Source organism: Zea mays, chromosome 6 (assembly GCF_902167145.1).
Source record: "Zea mays cultivar B73 chromosome 6, Zm-B73-REFERENCE-NAM-5.0, whole genome shotgun sequence".
In the NCBI taxonomy this organism is placed as follows: domain Eukaryota; kingdom Viridiplantae; phylum Streptophyta; class Magnoliopsida; order Poales; family Poaceae; genus Zea; species Zea mays.
Window position 1 is genome coordinate 123,952,461 of NC_050101.1, and position 18,112 is coordinate 123,970,572.

The following is an 18,112-nucleotide window of genomic DNA, read 5'->3' on the forward strand; positions in this document are numbered from 1 at the left end:
GAGTAATGATCATGTTGTTTTACCTATGTGTTATGATGCTTTTGCTTCTCATGCCATGATTGCTTCTTCTAGATCTTCTCATGTTCATGGTAGAAGTAGATCTAGGCGCCATTCTGTTTCCCATGCGCCTAAGAGTAGGAATGCATCACATGGACCCTCAATTATATTTCGTACTTTTGATGCATCCTATGTGCTTTATTGTAAGAATAGTAGAATTGTTGCTTCCAATGTGGGACCAAAATACAAGAAGGGTAAGACTTGCATTTGAGTTCCAAAGTCTTATGTTACTAACCTTGTAGGACCCAAAAAAGAGTTGGGTACCTAAATCCCAAGCCTAAATTGCCTTACATGTTTATGCATCAGGGGGGTCAAGCTAGATTATTGATAGCGGATGCACAAACCACATGACAGGGGAGAAGAAGATGTTCACTTCCTACGTCAAGAACAAGGATTCCTGTGATATGATTATCTTTGGAGATGGGAACCAAGACAAAGTCAAAGGCTTGGGTAAAATAGCCATCACTACCAAGCATTCAATTTCTAATGTTTTCTTGGTAGAATCACTTGGATATAACTTGCTTTCAGTTAGTCGGTTATGTCACATGGGTTACAACTGTTTATTTACAAATGTTGATGTAATTGTCTTTAATAAGAGTGATGGTTCATTAGCATTTAAAGGTGATTCTGACGACAAACTTTAATTAGTAGACTTCACTAAAGAAAATGACGATCTAGATGCATGTTTACATGCTAACACCAACATGGGCTGGCTTTGCCATTGCCGTCTAGCACATGTTGGGATGAAGAATCTTCATAAGCTTCTAAAGGGAGAGCATGTGTTGGGACTAACCAATGTCTGTTTTGAGAAAGAAAGACCTTGTACAGCATGTCAAGCAGGTAAACAGGTGGGAACAAGTCATCCAAGCAAAAATGTTATGACAACATCAAGACCACCGGAGCTTCTCCATATTGATCTCTTCGGGCTCGTTGCTTATCTTAGCATCGACGAAAGTAAGTATGGTCTTGTAATTGTTGATGACTATTGCCGCTTCACTTGGGTATTCTTTTTACTAGATAAATCTGAGACCCAAGAAACTCTCAAGCGCTTCCTTAGATGAGCTCAAAATGAGTTTGAGCTAAAAGTAAAGAAGATAAGAAGCGATAATGGATCTGAGTTCAAGAACCTTCAAGTGGAAGAATATCTTAAGGAGGAAGGCATCAAGCATGAGTTTCCCGCTCCCTACACGCAACAACAAAATGGTGTAGTGGAGAGGAAGAACAAGACACTCATTGACATGGCAAGGATGATGCTAGGAGAGTACAAGACACTGGAATGGTTCTGGTCAAAAGCCATGAATACGGCTTACCATGCCATAAACCATCTCTACCTTCATCGTCTCCTCAAGAAGACGACATATGATATTCTTACCGGTAACAAACCCAATGTTTCCTATTTTCGTGTATTTGGGAGCAAATGCTACATCTTGGTAAAGAAAGGTAGGCATTCAAAGTTTGCTCCCAAAGTCGTTGAAGGGTTTTGACTTGGTTATGACACAAATACAAGGGAATATAGAGTATTCAACAAATCTTTGGGTTTAGTTGAAATCCCTAGTGACATTGTATTTGATGAGACTAATGGCTCTCAAAGAGAGAAAGTTGATCTTGATGACATAGATGAAGATGAGGTTCCGACAGCCACCATGAGGACTATGGCTATAGGCGATGTGCCACCACAAGAACAACAAGTGCAATATCATCCTTCTTCCTCCATAATGGTGTAACCTCCAACTCAAGATGAGGAACAATTGCATCAAGATGATGGCATGGATCAAGGGGAGCACAAGAACAAGAAGGAATAAAGGAGGAAGGAGTACCACAGGCACCTCCAACCCAAGTCCGCACCAACATTCAAAGAGATCATCCAGTGGATCAAATTGTTGCTGATATTAGCAAGGGAGTAACTACTTGTTCATGTATTGCAAACTTTTGTGAGCACTACTCTTTTGTTTCTTCTATTGAGCCTTTTAGGATAGAAGAAGCCTTGCAGGATCCAGACTAGGTGTTGCCCATGCAATAGGAGCTCAACAATTTCAAGAGAAATGAAGTATGGAGTTTGGTGCCTCGTCCAAAGCAAAACATTATGGGCACAAAGTGGGTGTTTCATAACAAGCAAGACAAGTATGGAGTGGTGACAAGAAACAAAGCAAGACTTGTAGCAAAACATTATACTCAAACCGCGGGTTTGGATTTTGAGGAAACTTTTGCTTTTGTCACTTGACATGAGTCTATTCGAATATTGTTAGCCTTTATTGCTCACCATTCCTTTAAGCTTTTTCAAATGGACATGAAGAGTGGTTTCCTCAATGGGCCAATCAAGAAGGAGGTGTACGTGGAGCAACCCCATGGCTTCGAGGATGACAAGTACCCCATAACCCCGACCATGTGTACAAGCTCTCTAAGGCGATCTATGGACTTAAGCAAGCTCCAAGAGCATGGTATGAATGCCTTAAGTATTTCCTTATTTCTAATGCTTTCAAGGTTGGGAAAGCTGATCCTACTCTTTTCACTAAGACTTGCAATGGTGATTTGTTTATATGCCAAATATATGTCGATGACATAATATTTGGTTCTACTAAACAAAGGTCATGTGAAGAGTTTAGCAGGGTGATGACACAGAAATTCGAGATGTCCATGATGGGTGAGTTGACTTACTTCCTCGAATTCCAAGTAAAGCAACTCAAGGAAGGGACATTCCTATCTCAAACGAAGTACATCCAAGGTATACTTAAGAAGTTTGGGATGAAGGACGCAAAGCCTGCTAAAACGCCAATGGGGACTGATGAACACTTGGACATCAATGAGGGAGGTAAGTCTATAGATCAAAAGGTTACCGGTCTATGATAGTATCTTTGTTTTATCTATGTGAAAGTAGACAGGATATTATGCTTTCTGTTTGCATATATGCTAGATTTCAATCCGATCCCAAGGAATGTCACATTATGGTTGTGAAGCGTATTCTTAGATATTTAGTTCATACGCCTTACAATGAACTCTGGTATCCTAAGGGGTATACCTTTGACTTGATTGGATACTCAGACTCTGACTATGCCGGGTGCAAGGTTAATAGGAAGAGAACTCAGGGACTTGTCAGTTTCTGGGAAGTCCCTGGTGTCTTGGAGCTCAAAGAAACATACTTCCATTGCCCTATCCACCGCCGAGCCCGAGTATGTTGCTGTATGATAGTGTTGCGCGCAACTACTTTGGATGAGGCAAACCCTCCAGGACTTTAGCTACAATTTGAGCAAAGTCCCACTCCTATGTGATAATGAGAGTGCAATCCGCTTGATAGATAATCCCGTTGAACACAGTCGCACTAAGCACATATACATCCGGTATCACTTTTTGAGAGATCACCAACAAAAGGAAGATATGGATGTTTGCCATATTAGCACCGATCACCAGCTAGCTAATATATTTACCATGACTTTAGATGAGAAAAGGTTTTGTAAGCTGTGCAGTGAGCTAAATGTCTTAGATTCACGGAACTTGGATTGATCTAGAGCACACATATTTTTATGTTATTGATCATGTTATTCTAAGTTAAATTATGTATTTATGGTGTTCATTGCTTTCTTGCTTTGAATTCGCAATTTTTGGTGAGGCAATAAGGTTTTGAGGCCACTAGTTCTTCCGTTTTGGTGCTTAATGCCAAAGGGGGAGAAATTAAGGCCAAAGCAACTGGACCAGCTACCACTTGTGAATTTTTGAAAAAACATTATAGTGCGAGTATACTTAGTTTTTTATCAAAACCCTCTTATTGGAAAAACTACTCTCTTGTGGGGGAGAAATTTGATTATGGGAAAAAGGGGGAGTTCGTTACTTTTGATCAAAACTTGTCTTGAAAAATATTTTGATTTGCCAAAACAAAGTGTGTTTTTTTGACAGAGGTAAGAAAATGAATTCTTTTTGCAAAAACAAACCAAGTGGTGACAAAATGATCCAAATATTCCAAATCCTGTGATAATTAAATTGGTTTTTTAGTTTGACTTCAATTTGCACATTGTGGCTCACATTTGGATATGTTAGTGTATTTTGAGTTGCTTTTGATGTGTTGGCATAAATCACCAAAATGGGGGAGATTGAAAGGGAAATGTGCCCTTGGGCCATTTCTAAGTGTTTTGGTGATTAAGTGCCCAACACATCACCTAGAACTAACATGCCTACAGTGAGTATGAGCACATGTATAAAATGAAGGCAAATTGGGAGATATATGAGTACATTGCAAATCCTATTGAAATGGAGAAAAAAGGTACGAATATAGCCCTTAGTAGATTAATTTGTTGCTAACTATGTTCATCTAAGTGCTAGGAAATTTCTCAAGTCGAGATAAATTGGAACAGAGAAGTTTGGCTAAGTTTGGCCAAACTTGCACCAGCCTAGGGTGCACCGAACTATTCAGTGTGCACGGGATAGTGTCCGGTGTGCACGGGACAGTGTCCGATGCCTAGGCTGGCTAAGTCGGTGAAGATGCCGCTCTCGTGAATTCACGAGGCGCCGTGGCTATAATTCACCGGACTATTTGGTGTGCCAGTCGCGTGCCTAGCCCACGGTCGGCCGCGCGATAAGCGGCTGCTACGTTAGCCGAACCAACGGTCACTAGAGTGCACCGGACTGTCACGTGTGCCATGTGGCCAACGGCTAGCAAAAGTTGGCTTCGCCAAAGAAGGAAGAAATTGCGCACTATTCACTATCCAGTGTGCACGAGACAGTGTGGTGTGCCCGCAGACAAAAGGCAATCAGTGCCTTCTAAATGAAGATTAAATGACTCTTTTGGCCCTTGGGGCTATAAAAGGACCCCTAGGCGCATGGAGCCAGTACCCAAGCATTCTTTGAACACTCTACAACACTGAGACCTTGCGACCATGCTGCTACTTTGCTAGATAGAGATTTGAGCACGTTTTCGAGTTGTAACTCCGTTGTGCTACTTCTTGTGCTCTCTTCTTGACTCGTGTGCGTGTGTTGCTGTGATTTGAGTTCTTGTGTGTGTTGCTACTCCACCTTACTCTTGTGCTTTAATTGAGATTAATTGTGTAAGGTGTGAGAGACTCCAACTTGTGGAGATTCCTCATAAGGGAAAACTTGATATAAGGAAGAAAACATGGTACTCAAGTTTGATCTTTGGATCACTTGAGAGGGTTGAGTGCAACCCTTGACTGAAGGAGGTCACCACAACATGGAGTAGGTATTGGCTGAACCATGGGATAAAATCATCGTGTCTCTTGTGCATTTCTTTATTGCAGTTGTTATCTTCCAAAGAGTTCTCATATTTAACTTGTGTTATTGTTCCTAAGTTTAAATACATATCCTAAAGGAATAATCAAGTGAAGGGTTGTCTTCTCTCTACCTCAATTCATCACAACTTGGTGTTGGCTTTTACTAACACATGTTATAAACCAAGTTCGTCTTGTTTAGAGCTAAATTTTGCAGGATCACCTTTTCACCCCCCCCCCCTTCTAGGTGCTCTGAGGTTATCCTAATAACTCGTGGGAAACTGTTGAATTTCGTCTAGGAACATGTACGGGTCCAAACCTCCCTCTATATATACGAAAGGGTATGGCCGATTGAATCAACCAATAATCGATATATCAGACTAATTTTACCTTATGCATTAGATCTAGGAGTAGTCTAGCCATAGTGTAGCCTTAATTGTAGTTCTCCAATCTCAGTCTTTACCTCTCCTCGACTCTACATCGTCTAGAGATGCTTTGGGTGGCATATCGATACCGAAGCGACCATATGATCACTCCTCCTCGATGGGTCCCTCCCGGGAGGTGAGATCTAGGTTCTACATGAAGCTCTCTACACTGTTGTGGATGGTTCGTCAACCTGTAGAGAAGAGCAAAGCTCTCTGCATAGTCAAGGACGGTCTGATGCCTCCATGCGGGTGGTCCGCGTTCTCACACAAGGGACCCAAGGTCATGTTCCTCACAAGCAGGCTCTAGGATAATTGGTGTTAGGTCCAAAAATGCGTCAACACACTTTTTGGTGATTCCACTGTAGACAAGGAGATCAGATATATTAGATCGACCATGATGATCAGTCCCAAAGATCGCTCTGATGTCTCCTAAGACAACATTGTCAAATTGACTCTCAAGAGTTTGTCGTCCAATGAGTAGCAAAAAATTGAGGATCTCATGAAGCAATGGGATGAATAAACTCTACAACCACACACTTGGGTTCATGAAGAGGCGAAGGAGAAGTTCTTGTCACACTTCATAGTGGACCGACATAGAAGATTACCAAGTAAGGGGAGATCAAGCTCGCTTCCCTTGTACCTTCGCTCCAAATTATCAATGTAAGTAATTCTAATGGTGATCAATCTATTAAGCATTATATAGATCAGCCAAGGGATTAGTTAGGACAACTCATGAGAGGGGTAGAGGAGTCACTCAAGAAACTCGCACGTGCATTCGAAAAATCTACTGGTCCTAGTTTCCCATCACATGAGGCTAGCACCAAGATATTTATGCCTAACCCATCAACTACAAATAGGCCCTTACAAGACCAGCCATTTTATGGTATACCGATGAACTCATATCCAAGGCAACCATTGCCCCCATAATCCATGTGCGATATGTTAGCACCACTGCCTACGGTCAGACCGTCTGAGCTCAATCTCGGACTGTCCGGCATCAACCTGAACCGTCCGACGTACCATCACAGACCATTTAGAGGCCCACCAGACCATTCGATGACCTACCGCAGATCATCCAACATACCACACTCAGATTGGTACAGTACACACAACACATAGTCACGTCCTATGCCATAGCAGCACTACCCTCCTCCACCTTCGGGTGCACCAAAGCCAAAACACACCGATACTTAGAACCGAATATTGTACAACACATAGGGAGTTGGAGAGGTTCACACCACCACACACATATTATCATCATATGAACAACCGGTATAATAATGCCTAGACACCTGAGCCCCACGTCTCAGATCCGGTCCTTTACCACCAGCTATAATGGATTAAATTTTGAAGGAAATAGTCGAATTATTCTGAGACAAGTTAAGGTTTAGTATGTCCGGTTTAGGATTGTCATATCGAAAACAATATGATCACCAATTTGACATCATACCATACTCGCAAGGGATCTGGTCCTTAGATCACAATAAGTTTTCTAGAGAAGGCAGTAAAAGTACACACGAGTATATAGGCCAATTTTTAGCACAATTAGGAGAATTGGCTTATATAGAAGCTTTATGCGTTCGCTTATTTTCTTTGTCCCTTACGATACTGTTTTCGCATGGTACGATGTCTTACCTCCTAACTCTATTAGCTCTTGGGGTGATATAGAACATAAGTTTCATGAGCATTTTTCTAGAAAATATGAGTTAGAATTAGTTGATTTGGCAACACTATGACAGGGGCAGGATGAATCAGTTAATGATTATTTCCAAAGGTTCCAGGATACTAGAAACTGATGGTTCCAAATCTATGTTGCAGATAAACAACTAGCAGGGTTAGCTTTTAATGGGTTGCATTCATACTTAAAAGAAAAATTATATGGCACCTAGTTGTTTTCACTAGCCCAGTTGCATCAACAGACTTTGGCTTCTCAAAATGCCGAAGCAAGAAAATGTCAAAACCATCTTGCCATAACATGCACATAGTAGGTTGTGATCTAAGGATGTATATGTCGTTGAGCTAGTTTTGTTGGCTAAGGCCAAACCTCCAGGTTATTCTTCCTTGACCAAAGTTTCCTTTGCCCAGGAACATAATCTGGATGTCGCCTAGAGGGGGTGAATAGACGAATAAAAAATATCATCGAAAAACTTAGAACCCCTTACTCTACTTGAAGTCTGATCGCAGCGGAATGAAGATCACTTCGAGTAGGTCATAGCAGAATCAAAGTTACTGTCTCAAAGTAGCTTATACTTCAATAACAACTTATACCAAAGATAAATAGTGAAGTGCAAATAGTAAAGCAATCAAAATAGAGATATAGAGAACCACATAAAGCAAAGCACATAACAAACACATTGATTTATCCTGTGGTTCCACCAAGCCTAAAATGCTTGCCTACATCCACGTTGGAGTTAGCCAAACCTTGGCTTAGAGAATCTCACTCTGTACTCTGGTTGCTCAGATTTCTCAAGGTGACAGACAGAGCCTTCCACTATTCCGATGTCGAGTTACACAGAGCTGAGGTTGTCATAGACGTCGGTAGCTCTCCGGCAGAGTAACAGTATGCTCAAGACCTTGCTCTAACTTGCAGCAACACTCCTCTACTCTCTCTTGGCTTATAATTATGCCAACACACAAACTAGACAGAAGTACACACTAGAGGGAGGTATAAATGATTTGCAATTTGTCTACGCTTGGTTGTTGCACTTGGGAGACTTAGAGCACTGAATATGGACGCCTAGGGGGTCCTTTTATAGCCCCAAGAAAATCCCTAGTTGTTGCCCCTACCTTGCAAAAAGAGGCCAAATCGTGGGAGTGTGTGGGCGCATCGGACCGGTCTGGTGCCCCACCGATCGGGTCCATGTTCCCTAGTTTGGGATATGATTGGCCACCTTCCATAGTTGACGGGAACTAGATCGGTGCAGTATGCCACCAGACCGTCCGGTGATGTCAGCTAGCCGTTGGTTGTCCGTGGGCCGTTGCAGAGAGCCATTGGAGCTGGTCTAGTGGCACACCAGACCGAGTATTGTTCCTCGTCTGATGATTTTTAAAGAAAAATCCCGAGAGTGAATTCAGCTAGGTCGCACAGACCCAGTCCGAAGCACCACCAGACCGGTCCGGTGCAACCCAGACCAGGCCAACTTTGGCTATTTTGAGCCAATCTTCTCCAAACCTTTTTGGCTTTCTTTGGTACCTTCCCTACGTCTTAGACAAACATAGTTAGCACTTAGTCCAATTTACTAAGTCCCAGAAAGCTACCTCTTTCCATTCTTCTCTTAGCTTTTTTGTTCACCTCAAATAGAGCCCCAAATGACACTTTTTCTACAAACATGGTTAGAGAGCAAAACCAAAGTGCCATATGCACAGTAGACGATGTATGCAACTTAGTTAAATACTTAAACCTTGCATACTTAACCTTCAACATTGTTTTGCGCTTTTTGGCCTGTTTGAGGTCGATGTTGGACTCCAAACCATCAAGTCGACTTGACTTGATATAAATTGCCATCTATGAGCTCCAACACCTTGTAATAGTCACATAGAACATATCCAAACACATGAAAAACCCATACTGAATGTCAGAGTGAACTTAGCTTTTTTGAGTTGCTTCCAGGTTCTGGCTTTGACACTACTCCTCCTTCTAGTGACCTTATCCTACTCTTTGAGCTTGATCTTGAGCCTTATGACTTACACCACATGACTTTAGGTATTAACTCATTGGTTTTAAGTCACGTCCTTAGGTAGTGATTCTTGATGCACCATAGCTCTTCTCAACTCGATCAACCTTACTTGACTTTACAAGTCCTCTTCTTCACCCCTAGCTTTGGGTACCTCGACCTTCTTGACCTTCTCCCATGCACTCAGTACCTCGAGATTCTTCTTGCCTCCATCCTTGGCTTGATCATTTGTCTTCAAGATATGCACATCGAGTCTCACATAAGCAATGTTCGTCTTCACTTAGCTTGTGATGTCCATTGTCCATATCCAACTCAGCCTTTGGACCATCACACTTGATCTCTTGTGTTGAACTCTACAAGCTTTGCGCTAAGCACCTGTTCAACACTTAGCAACACTTGTTAGTCCATTAGTTGGGTTGTCATCCAAACCACCAAAACTCACAAGGGAGCTCTCAATCTCCCCTTTTTGGTGATTGATGGAAACCCAATTAAAGCTTACACAATATTAAAATTTAAAGCACAGTTTTGAATTCTAAGCTATAGAATGCTCCCCCTAAATATGTGCTTACGTGAAAATCTCAACTTTTGCCTCAATGCCAAATTGCACATACTTAGGCTAAGTGTGAAGTATTACTATATCTTAGCATTTGTGGGGTGCATTGTGTCAGAAATCAAACAGTGACGCGTATGACACTCAGATGCACACAATCAGAGTTTACTGTAGTGTCAGGCTGGAATCTTTGTTCGCTTGGCTTTAATCCGTACCGGCTTATACTACTTCTATAGTGTTTTGTCTCCATGGATTGCAACTGCAGTAGTTCGAAAGCTGACTTTAATCCGAAGCGAACATGTTAAGCTTATTCCATGGAAGGTTATCCTACTAACTCATGGGAAACTCTAGGGTTTCGCCTAGAAACAGGTCCAAAACTCACCCATATACATGAAGGGGTAATATCGATTGAATCAACCAACAATCGATCTATCAAACCAATTTTACCTAATGCATTTGATCTAGGAGTAGTCTAACCATAATTTAGTCTTAGTTGTAGTTCCACAACCTCAATCTTTACCTCTTCGGCTTTACGTCGTTTAGAGGTGCTTTGGGTGGCCTGTCGATTGTGAAGCAACCCTACGATCTCTCCTCCCCGAGACTCCGACAGGGTCCTTTCCAAGAAGCGAGATCTAGGTTCTATGTGAAGTACCTTGTGCCATCGTGGACGGTCCGTCGCCTACATGCCTACGGTCTGCCAGCCTGTAGAGAAGAGCGAAGCTCTATGCGTTGTCGTGGATGGTCCGGTGCCTCCACACGGATAGCCCGCACTCCCATAGAGAGGACATCTAAGGTCCTGTTCTCATGAGCAGGCTCTAGAGGTCGTTGATGTTTGGCCCAAAAAGACATCAACACATACTGCACAAAATCTAATACAAATTATATTATCAACTTATGTTGAGATTGTGAGACTGTGGCACAAAATTCAGAACATGTTTAACTAATAATGAAATTCTAGAATGAGATTCTCTATGCTAGGTCATAATGGATGCTATCTGGTATGAGACTATCTTCAGCGGACTCTATCTCACTCCCTATTTTAAACTTCACTATGCAAACAGTTAAATCTATAGTGTAAACAGTAATTTGCACAATCGTTTATACGACCTGTTGAGATGGCATGAGCATGGGTTTAAAATCAGTTGTATCGTATGGGGTGTGTGTGGGGGAGGCCTCGGTCCTACGACCGAGTGTCCACTAATCCGCTCGTACAAAGTCGTTCTTCTGCTTTCCTTCACGCAGACCGCTATAGCAACAGAGGCTAACGAGCGAGATCGTCCACATCACGCGGCCGCAGACCCTGTTTGGTACAACTTATTTTCAGCTTCTTCACAGATATAAACAAAATATGTGCCAAACAGAAAGCTTCTACAACAATTTATTAGTTCAGCTACTTCTCGGACTAAATTAAAAATAGACAATAACCAGAAGCTGATTTTCACTGTCTTCTTAAGCAATTATGCCAAACATGGTCGCAGTCTGGCCCCGGCCAACCTAAACGGCACGCACCCTCTCACCTACCCATTACCCAGTTACCCACCCCTCGCAAATCGCTGCCCGACGCGAAAGGGAAAAGAGACTGACCGAGCGAGCCCGGCCCTCCGACACGCGACGGCGCCTATTTGCCCTGTCGCGGTCGGTCGGTCCGTGGCGTGGACCTGAAGCAGCCTCCTCACAGGCTCCCTTCTCACACCGTCTCTGACTTCCCTCCTGCGCTCCCGTCCTGCCTTCACCTGACTTGTTCGTACTTCGCTCCTGGGCTCGCTGGCTTCCTCAGTCCTTGCTGCTCGCTAGCTCCGTTGTTCAGGCGGTGCCTGCGCCGGCGAGGTTAGGCAGGACTCAGGCGAAGTGGGCTAGCAGCCGGGTGGCGGCGGCGGCGGTGGATTCCTGGTCAGTGGTTCTGGCATTGGGCTTATGCTTTGCGGGCTTCGAGTTACACATTGCGAGATGGGGGGCGATCGTGCGGAGGCTGACCCTGTCGTGTAGCGATTTCCTGCGAAATTTGGGGTTCGCGTGCTCGTGAGCTTTGCCGCCTGCTTCATTTTTTTTATTTCCCGTGTGGCGTGCGCTAGATTTCGTAGGGACTTTGGTGATCTGCGAATTTCTAAAGGTGAAACAGTATCTGAGTGATGCTCTTTCTTTTTAAAAAACACTTAAAAAAGAAATTTGTCGGCGCGGTTTGTGCGATGACGCTAGAAGGCTAGATTCTCGCTGTCTATTTTGAGACCTTTTTTATGCAACCAACATCTCTAGTGCAGTGCGAAAAAACATTAATGAGCGGCCACCTTCTTCCTTTTACAGGATAAAATTTATTCTTGTCTGCTTTTTTCTTCTGGTAGGTAGGACACTCCTACCTGCATCAAGTTTCGTTGGTACGCTTCCTTGTGGTTATGAAGCTTTCTGGATACACCTGGGAATGTTTGGTTACGTTGAAGAGTTGTTGAATACACCACATCAGGGTGACAGCACAGCAGGAATTTGTTCAACTTTCTGATTGGATTGTGGTTCTAAATTGCTGTTCTGAATTTATGCCATGCTTTAGATTGAAGATATAGTGAATGCAAACTCCAGACACAACTTGTCGTAAGGTTTTGAATGATGAAGAAATGGCATGGCGGCTTTGCCATTGTATCTTTGTTCATCATCTTGATGTTAAGATATGTGATATTGGATAACCCACTTGTAGAAAACTCGCTTCAGTATGTTTTCCAGCAAAACAGGACGGCAGAATTACATTGGTTGGATGTTCCAAACCCACCTGCAATCCAGAATCTACAGATTTCTTCTGAAGTAATATCAACTGGACTCTTGGCTTCCAACCTTTCCATTACCAGAAATCTCTCTGATAGAGAACTTCAATCTTTACATTCTTGGAATCATTTGAAACAGCTATTATCTCATGTTCATATCCTACCAGATGGAGTAGAGGCAATCAAGGAAGCTGGAGTTGCATGGAGGGAACTCAATACAGCCCTTGCATATGATGATGCAGTTTCTGTTAATGGCAGCATTCAGCAGAAGGACAAAGGAAAGCAATGCCCTTATTCTATCAGAAGGATGAATGCCACAAGATTAGGGGATAGGTTTGCTTTAAAACTTCCCTGTGGACTGATTCAGGGCTCTTCAATAACTATTATTGGTACACCTGGTGGTCTTCTTGGTAATTTTAAGATAGAGTTAACTGGGGCTGCAGTTCCTGGTGAACCAGACCCTCCAATTGTCCTTCATTATAATGTCCGCCTTCTTGGTGATAAACTCACAGAAGATCCTGTAATAGTCCAAAATACATGGACAATATCTGATGATTGGGGTTCTGAAAACCGTTGCCCATCTCCTGATTCAGATGCTAAGGACACTACAAAAGGTACTCTTCTTTCAGTGGTCCATATCTTATGCAGGCCCCGCAAGAACCATGACATTATGACTAATTCTTTGGTGGTGTTTGGTTTGCCGAAATGTAACATAAATGGATTACATGGGGTAATGGATACCGATACTTTTGTTTGGTTGAGCTCTTTCTAGTAATAATATGTACTACTATCCAATCTAATTATAACTAGTAACCATTACCACCGGTAAGAGATCCCATTACCATTCCCTTAACAACGTATGAACCAAACAACACCTTTCTTTCATCTGGCTACTTTATCCACTTGTTCTAGTATTGAAGCTAGCAATGCACATACAAAATATAATGAAATAATCTTTCAGTTGATGCTGCTGAAATATCTCTATAACTATGCACTTTACTAAGATAATGGAGCCAAAATGTGTTGATTAATCTAGATATGCATTTTATTGTTTTTATTTCTTATATGTTGTTAAACAAAATGATATGGTCTTGGCAACAATTGTCTTCATAGGGTTGATATCTGTTCTTTGCTTTCTCTTGTTTCACAGTGGATGATCTAGAAAAATGTAGTAGCATGGTAGGTGAGGACCAGAAAGAAATCCTTCCCTCTAAGTTTCATTCAAATGTTTCGGCCATGCCACCTGCAAGTAAGAAGAAAGCAGAACCTAGAAAGTATTTTCCATTCAGACAGGGATATCTTGCCGTAGCAATTCTTCGGATCGGAGCACATGGGATCCATATGACTGTAGATGGCAAACATATCACTTCTTTTGCATTCCGAGAGGTAGGTCTCGCATAAATATAAATAACCTTCACGCCTTTGCATCCTACAACAATTTATAGGCAAAATGATTTTCCCTATGTGCTAGAGTATTTGTCATTTCTACATGGTAACATGAAACTATTTTCTTTAGTTATGCACTCTTTTGGTGATATTACAGTATGTTATGTGCTGCTTTATTTTATTATTACATTTACACTTCATATATTGATCTCTCCAGGATTTGGAACCAGGGTTTGTAGGTGAAGTAAGAATTGCAGGAGACATTAAATTGTTATCTGTGATAGCAAGTGGCCTGCCTACAACAGAGGACTTCGAGCATGTCACTGACTTAGAAATATTGAAGGCTCCACCTGTGCCCATGGATAAACCGGTTGATCTTTTCATTGGGGTCTTCTCTACAGCAAATAATTTCAAACGCCGAATGGCAGTTCGCAGAACTTGGATGCAGTATGATTCTGTTCGATCAGGAAAAGTTACAGTTCGATTCTTTGTTGGCCTGGTAAGAATAAAACTTTGGAGGTGGACAGCTATATTATGGTAATTTGACAATATACTTGCTGTGGCTTTTAGTTTTTAGTATGGTTCTACGCTTAGAAGTATGCACAGTACAAATTATGATGTAGGAGGACAATAGCGTACTCGAAGGCATCGCTCATCTTAATAGATCCTAAACAATGTCTCTGTTGATTGCTTTCTCTGCATAATTGCTTGCGATTGCAGCCTATCACACCTTTTTGTTTATAAGTACTATTGTTTGAACAGCCATTAAACATAATGGTTTTACCAGTCACTTTTCTATATGTTATACTTCTGCCCTTTACTAGATTGAATTAGATCTCAATTTAGAGTCAATACTCAACTGACCCTACTTTGCATTGTTAAAAGCACAAAAATGAGTTGGTCAATGAGGAACTCTGGAATGAAGCACGAACATATGGAGACATCCAGTTGATGCCATTTGTGGATTACTATAGCCTGATTCTTTGGAAGACCATAGCGATCTGCATCTATGGGGTATATCTGATTTATTGCATTATTTTTTATTTTATTTAGACGACACTTAATATTATGTTTGCATTTTCTAAACAAGTGTTCTTTACAGACAAATGTCCTGTCAGCCAACTATGTGATGAAAACTGATGACGATGCTTTTGTTCGAGTAGATGAAGTACTTTCTTCCCTTGACCGAACTAATGTCAACCATGGACTGCTGTATGGTCGTGTCAATTCTGATTCCCAGCCACATCGAGATCCATATAGCAAGTGGTACATAACCCCTGAGGTAACTTGTGTTAAATTTTATATATTTGAGTAAAATACGTCAATTGTCATTAAACTTGCTCCGTATGTGACTATGTGTACTAAACTCTTAAAACGCACACATGGCCCCCTAAAATTGCTAAATGTGCTACTCAAAGTTCAAATCACTCTAATCAGCACAAACTTAGTCTATGTGGCATACAAAATGGTACAAGGTAAATTTATATGCACAATACAAGATAGCGACGATGGCCATGAGCATGTAGTAGACAACGGGGATATCTCAGACTTCAGGCAAGAGTGACACTACCACATACGTAATTATATGTTGATTAGGGTGATTTAGACCTCATGTGATACACTTATGGACCTAAATGACACCCAGAACAAGTTTAAGACCACAAGTGCTATACGTTATATCAAGAGATTCTGCAAAATATCATTTGTATACACGAAATGGCTCTTCCTCTAGACCATTGCTCTGCCATGTGTTTTGTTCCATAAATGATGGATTGATACGTTAAATAAGTGCTCGCTTAAGCAGCTCAAGTTTTGTATAAAAAACATCATTAGGAGGTTAGGGGCTCCTGCATGGATGTATAAGAAACATGCAAAGCTCGCTAAGCACCTGCATACTGTTGGAGCACTAATTAGTGCTTGGTTGTTACTATGCTTATTAGCACATTTGTTTTTAAGCATATGTTGCTGCCTTATTTTCAATAATTTAGTTCTGGTTTCTGTCATTTGGTATGGTGGATCAAGTGTAATAACTGCTGTTTTACTTGAGTTAGGAATGGCCTGAGGAGAGTTATCCTCCCTGGGCGCATGGACCAGGATATATTGTTTCAAAGGACATAGCTAAAGAAGTTTACAGGAAACACAAGAGTGGGGAGTTAAAGGTACTGCCAAACTTCTGGAAATTTATTTTCGTGGTGTTATATGAAGTAATTGGAAAGCTTTAGTTGCTTCAGTTTGGATAGCACTAAGTGTCTAAGTCAATGAATATAAGAAATACTATGATGCATGATCCACTCAGTATGTTAAAAACATATCCAACCTTAGTAGCTTCTGGTTTCTAACCGCTGTGGCCATGGTATTGTGAATTCTTCCTATACTTAATAGGAGCTTATCATCATCACTCCTACAGATGTTCAAGCTGGAGGATGTCGCAATGGGAATATGGATCAATGAGATGAAGAAGGATGGCTTGGATGTCAAGTATGAGAATGATGGGAGGATTTTGGTTGAAGGATGCGAGGATGGCTATGTGATTGCTCATTACCAAGAACCAAGGGATATGATGTGCCTCTGGGATCAGTTTCAGAAAACAAAACGAGGAACATGTTGCAAAGAATAACAGAAATCATGCGAATGGTGTTTTATGTTACGGTGGCTGCTGTTGGCCGTTGCTTGAATAGACACCTTCACGCTAAAACGTTCTTGATGTATACAGCCCTGCCTAAGAGGATTCTAAAAGAGCTGGAACTGGAAGGCAAGCAAACAATTTTTTGGATATCTTCAAGTTTGTTTCGTCTGCAGTTTGAAGAGTTTCAAGTCAAACTACGGCATGGGATATGCATTGTACACAGAATGTAGGGTTACATTTGTTTTTGGCATAGGTAGGAGGGTACTGCTTTGCTTACTGTGCGGCGTGTAAAATAGTATCTTGCTAGAATGTAGGATACAGCGACGGCAGTTTACGTTAGGATAGACTGAGACAGTCTTACCAGTTACCATTTTTTTTGAAAGGAATGCATTTTGCATCTTGTGTAAAGCTGTTTGGTGTCCATTCTCTTGTATAATCGATTCAATGTTCATCCCACCCCTGAACTTGTTTTGTCCCTAGCCTCTTTAGAGCTTTTCGGTTGCGTCTAGATCGAAGGAGTTGAGGGGATTGAGATTTAATCCTGTTAGGATCGTAAGTAAAACATTTCCTAATATGGAGAAGAAAAAACCACGAGAAAACAGATCTATTATGTGGTGTGATGTATAGGGTACAAGGGGTCTATTTATATAGACAAAGGAGATAGAGATAGTCATATTTTCTTATCCAATAAATCTTAGCTTGACGCTAAAGCTATAAAACCGTTTCTTCGAACACCACTAGGGTGATAAGCTCCACGAACACCTACCAAGTCAAGATAATGCTTGAATTTGGTATTAGATAGTGGCTTTGTAAGTATATCTACAGTATTTTCATCTGTATGTATCTTGTCCACTTTAATATTGTCTTCAACAACAATATCACGAGTGAAGTGGTACTTGATATCAATATGTTGGTCTTGAATTGATACATGTCATTTTTGGCCACACAATTAACACTATGACTATCACAATAAACCTTAATGACATCATGAGGAACACCAAGTTCAGAAATAAGACATCGCATCCAAATAGCTTCTTTAACCCCTTCAGTAGCTGAGATATATTCTGCTTTAGTAGTGGAAAGAGCAGTAACAAACTAAAGTGAAGCCCTCCAACTCACTGCAGAACCGCATAACGAAAATACATAGCCAGATATGGAGCGTCTTTTATCAAGATCACCAGCAAAATCAGAATCATCAAATCCCTCAACATATCCCATAATATCAATTTCCTTCACTGAATCCTTGTCAAACAATAATCCAAAATTAGAAGTACCTTTCAAGTAGCGAAGAATCCACTTTACCGCATTCCAATGTTCCTTACCAGGATTATGCATAAATCTGCTAACCACACTAACATCATGAGCCAAAACAGGTTTTATACAGATCATAGCATATATGAGATTCCCAACAACATTAGAATACAGTATGTG

The 18,112-nt window shown here is 41.4% G+C and overlaps 1 protein-coding gene across 2 annotated transcripts; it reads left to right on the forward strand.

Moving 5' to 3' along the window:
- Window positions 1-11,474: 11,474 nt before the first annotated feature.
- On the forward strand, window positions 11,475-17,145 carry LOC103629937 (beta-1,3-galactosyltransferase GALT1). Of its 2 annotated transcripts, none has more exons than XM_008651038.4 (8): window positions 11,475-11,809; window positions 12,259-13,283; window positions 13,820-14,055; window positions 14,273-14,554; window positions 14,941-15,069; window positions 15,158-15,337; window positions 16,107-16,214; window positions 16,463-17,145. In XM_008651038.4, the coding sequence occupies exons 2-8, from the start codon at window positions 12,515-12,517 to the stop codon at window positions 16,670-16,672; spliced, it is 1,914 nt and encodes a 637-aa protein (XP_008649260.1). In that variant the 5' UTR covers window positions 11,475-11,809; window positions 12,259-12,514; the 3' UTR covers window positions 16,673-17,145. The 2 variants fall into 2 exon arrangements, with proteins under 2 accessions (XP_008649260.1, XP_008649259.1); XM_008651037.4 differs by having other exon boundaries at window positions 11,484-11,809; window positions 12,221-13,283.
- Window positions 17,146-18,112: the final 967 nt, after the last annotated feature.